Source organism: Pteropus vampyrus, unplaced genomic scaffold, assembly GCF_000151845.1.
Source record: "Pteropus vampyrus isolate Shadow unplaced genomic scaffold, Pvam_2.0 Scaffold159, whole genome shotgun sequence".
NCBI lineage: Eukaryota > Metazoa > Chordata > Mammalia > Chiroptera > Pteropodidae > Pteropus > Pteropus vampyrus.
Window position 1 is genome coordinate 1,076,672 of NW_011888940.1, and position 2,712 is coordinate 1,079,383.

The following is a 2,712-nucleotide window of genomic DNA, read 5'->3' on the forward strand; positions in this document are numbered from 1 at the left end:
ATTATCCTCTAGGCCTTGGGAGAAGGCTTACTTATATTACATTTTTAATTGAATTCTAAAATTAAGTAGTATTCACATTTTAAATATGTTTTGAGAAAGTTTTATAATGCTATGTAAAATAGTATTTGGTAATACTGCTGAGATATTTTACTGTGACAATACAATGGCAAAAGAATATTATAATCAGCCGTCGATATTTGCATGCTTAGCAATGTCCCCTGTGGTCCTTACCACATTTCAAGAATTACATTTTGAGATGCAAATTTTTTAAAACTCATGGTTACATGGATTAGAAATTGCAGCTTTTTAAATACTTCACAAAATATACAAGCATAATGTAATATACTCAGTTATTTTTATTTTCTTGAAAGTTGGTTTATGAAGTATGAGTACTTGGCTATTTGCAAGGCTGTCGCCATTATTTGCAGCGAGGTTAATACCTTTGATTTTCATCGTATCTCTATCTGAGCTAGTGTCTCTCTTCTGGTTCTGGAGAATCAGGATGAAAGACCAAAGGTAATCCATATATCGCACTAGGCGGAGCACCATCATCTGCCCCTTTCTGCTTTGCTTTCGTCAGTTTTCACTGTGATAAAGTCGAGTAATTTTTACTCATACTGGTTATATTGTAAATGTATTAGTGTACATTGTAATTGGCTTTTGTCTTCGTCTGAGTCGGGTAATTTTTACTCATACTGGTTATATTGTAAATGTATTAGTGTACATTGTAATTGGCTTTTGTCTTAGTCTGAGTCGGGTAATTTTTACTCATACTGGTTATATTGTAAATGTATTAATGTACATTGTAATTGGCTTTTGTCTTCGTCTGTAGGGTTATATGGAAAGGATTAAACCAATGGTGAGGGATGGAGTTTATTTCCTCTACGAGGCCCTACACGGACCACCCAAGAAAATCTTGGTAGAAGGTGCAAACGCAGCACTGCTAGATATTGATTTTGGTAAGTGAGGTATGACTTACGGGGAGCTCAACTGAGCCCTAAAGTACTTAAGATATAAATAATTAATATTAGCATTAGGGGTTTTAAAAGAAGGCTTTTAGCTTGTATATGTATTTAGGAATGATTGAAGTTTGTTATCTTATACTAGTCCTTTTTTTTTTTTTTTTTTTTAAGGAATATTGTGGAAAGCATAATATACATGTTGTTTCATAGTTCGTTAGAAAAATGAAATCACTGTTCGAGTCAGTGGGTTTAGGATTCTCTAAACTGATTTTTATTGGTTCATGGTTCAGTTCTAGACCTCATTTCTGTAAAACGATTAGGTGAATCCTATGGAAGGATCCTTATCTTTAATTCAGCTTTTAAAAAAGAAAACATCAGGAAATAACATTGTTATTAAACACGGATATTCTAAAATCTGTGGCAGTCTGTTTCATTAACTCCTTGGGCATGAAATTCTGAGTAGGTTTAGAGCATTTCCTCCATCTTCAAAAATTAATGCTTAACATCTTCAAACTTCTGCCCCATTAGTTTATTGGCTTTTCCATCCAAACGGGGTCTCTATTGTTCCTATCTCTAATGAGTCCTATTATTCTCAGCTATTATCGACTTTTCATACATGGCTTATGACTCCAAGTAAACCAATTAAAATATATTTCTATCTGCTAGATATGTATTTTTTTGATACGATGATTTCTGGAAAGAAAGCAGAGTGTCTAATTAGCATATCGAATAGTTTAAGGCGACCTCGTGTGTGGGGATGGGGCGGACACCACTCTTAGCCTACTCTGGTCATTTCTGGGGTTATTCCCCAAACAGACATCAAAAGGCAGGAAAAATGCTGCAATACCACAAAATTCTTAGTGTAGGTTGCTGCTGTACCTTATTTATATCAAGGGAGTGAAATAAATTTGTTTTAAACTGACATGAGATGTTAAAGTACACAGATTATAAATCTCCATGGTGGAAGAACACTGGGGTTTTCGCATTAACCGTTTAGCATTCCAGTAGGTGCGTTCCTGCTAAGTAGCTGCATGCACTCAAGGATCTGCTCTAGCGTTAAGCACTGTAGTCATAGCTCTAACCACGTCAGTACAGACAAAAAGAACTCAAGAAAAAAAACATCGAAGCTTTGAGACAGTGGTTGTAGTTCTATTAAAGTCTGTCAAATACCTAGAATATTCTCAAATGTGCAATTTTCATAGTAATTCTGTTTCTAAATAATATATATTCATGCGTGTGTATTTTAACATTTGTTTCTACTTTTAGGAACTTATCCTTTTGTAACCTCTTCAAACTGCACAGTTGGAGGAGTTTGTACCGGGCTGGGTATGCCCCCTCAAAATGTTGGAGAAGTGTATGGTGTTGTGAAAGCTTATACAACTAGAGTTGGCATTGGTGCCTTTCCTACGGAACAAGACAACGTAAGCCTTATTTCTCAGTAAATATAATTCGGAAGTTTTAAAATAAAAATTCTTTCCTGCATCTCACTTAATTTGCAAAATCGATCTGAGCAACATTTAAAAATGTTTGCACACCTTATTGTCAGTGGCAGCAGACTGGCAGCAAGGGAGGAGGGACTAGAGGGTACTTAGAGGTCATTGTAATTTCAAGGCTAAAGGAAGGTGGGTTTAGGAAGGGGATTATGAAAATAGAAGAAAAAGAAGTTAAAAATGACAGCTACCTTTCACCAAGAGCTTAGGAGGAGCCAGGGGTGATGAAAATCATCTCCAGACATTGTCTAACCGCAGCC

At 35.7% G+C, this 2,712-nt stretch overlaps 1 protein-coding gene across 1 annotated transcript in view; it reads left to right on the forward strand.

Annotated features, from left to right (window-relative positions):
• The window catches only part of ADSS (adenylosuccinate synthase), a 39,573-nt gene that overhangs the window by 27,110 nt on the left and 9,751 nt on the right, over positions 1-2,712 (forward strand). The window contains exons 8-9 of the mRNA XM_023536566.1: positions 833-959; positions 2,229-2,400. Of these exons, the coding sequence (XP_023392334.1) occupies positions 833-959; positions 2,229-2,400 (299 nt within the window). The remainder of the gene's footprint in view (positions 1-832; positions 960-2,228; positions 2,401-2,712) is intronic.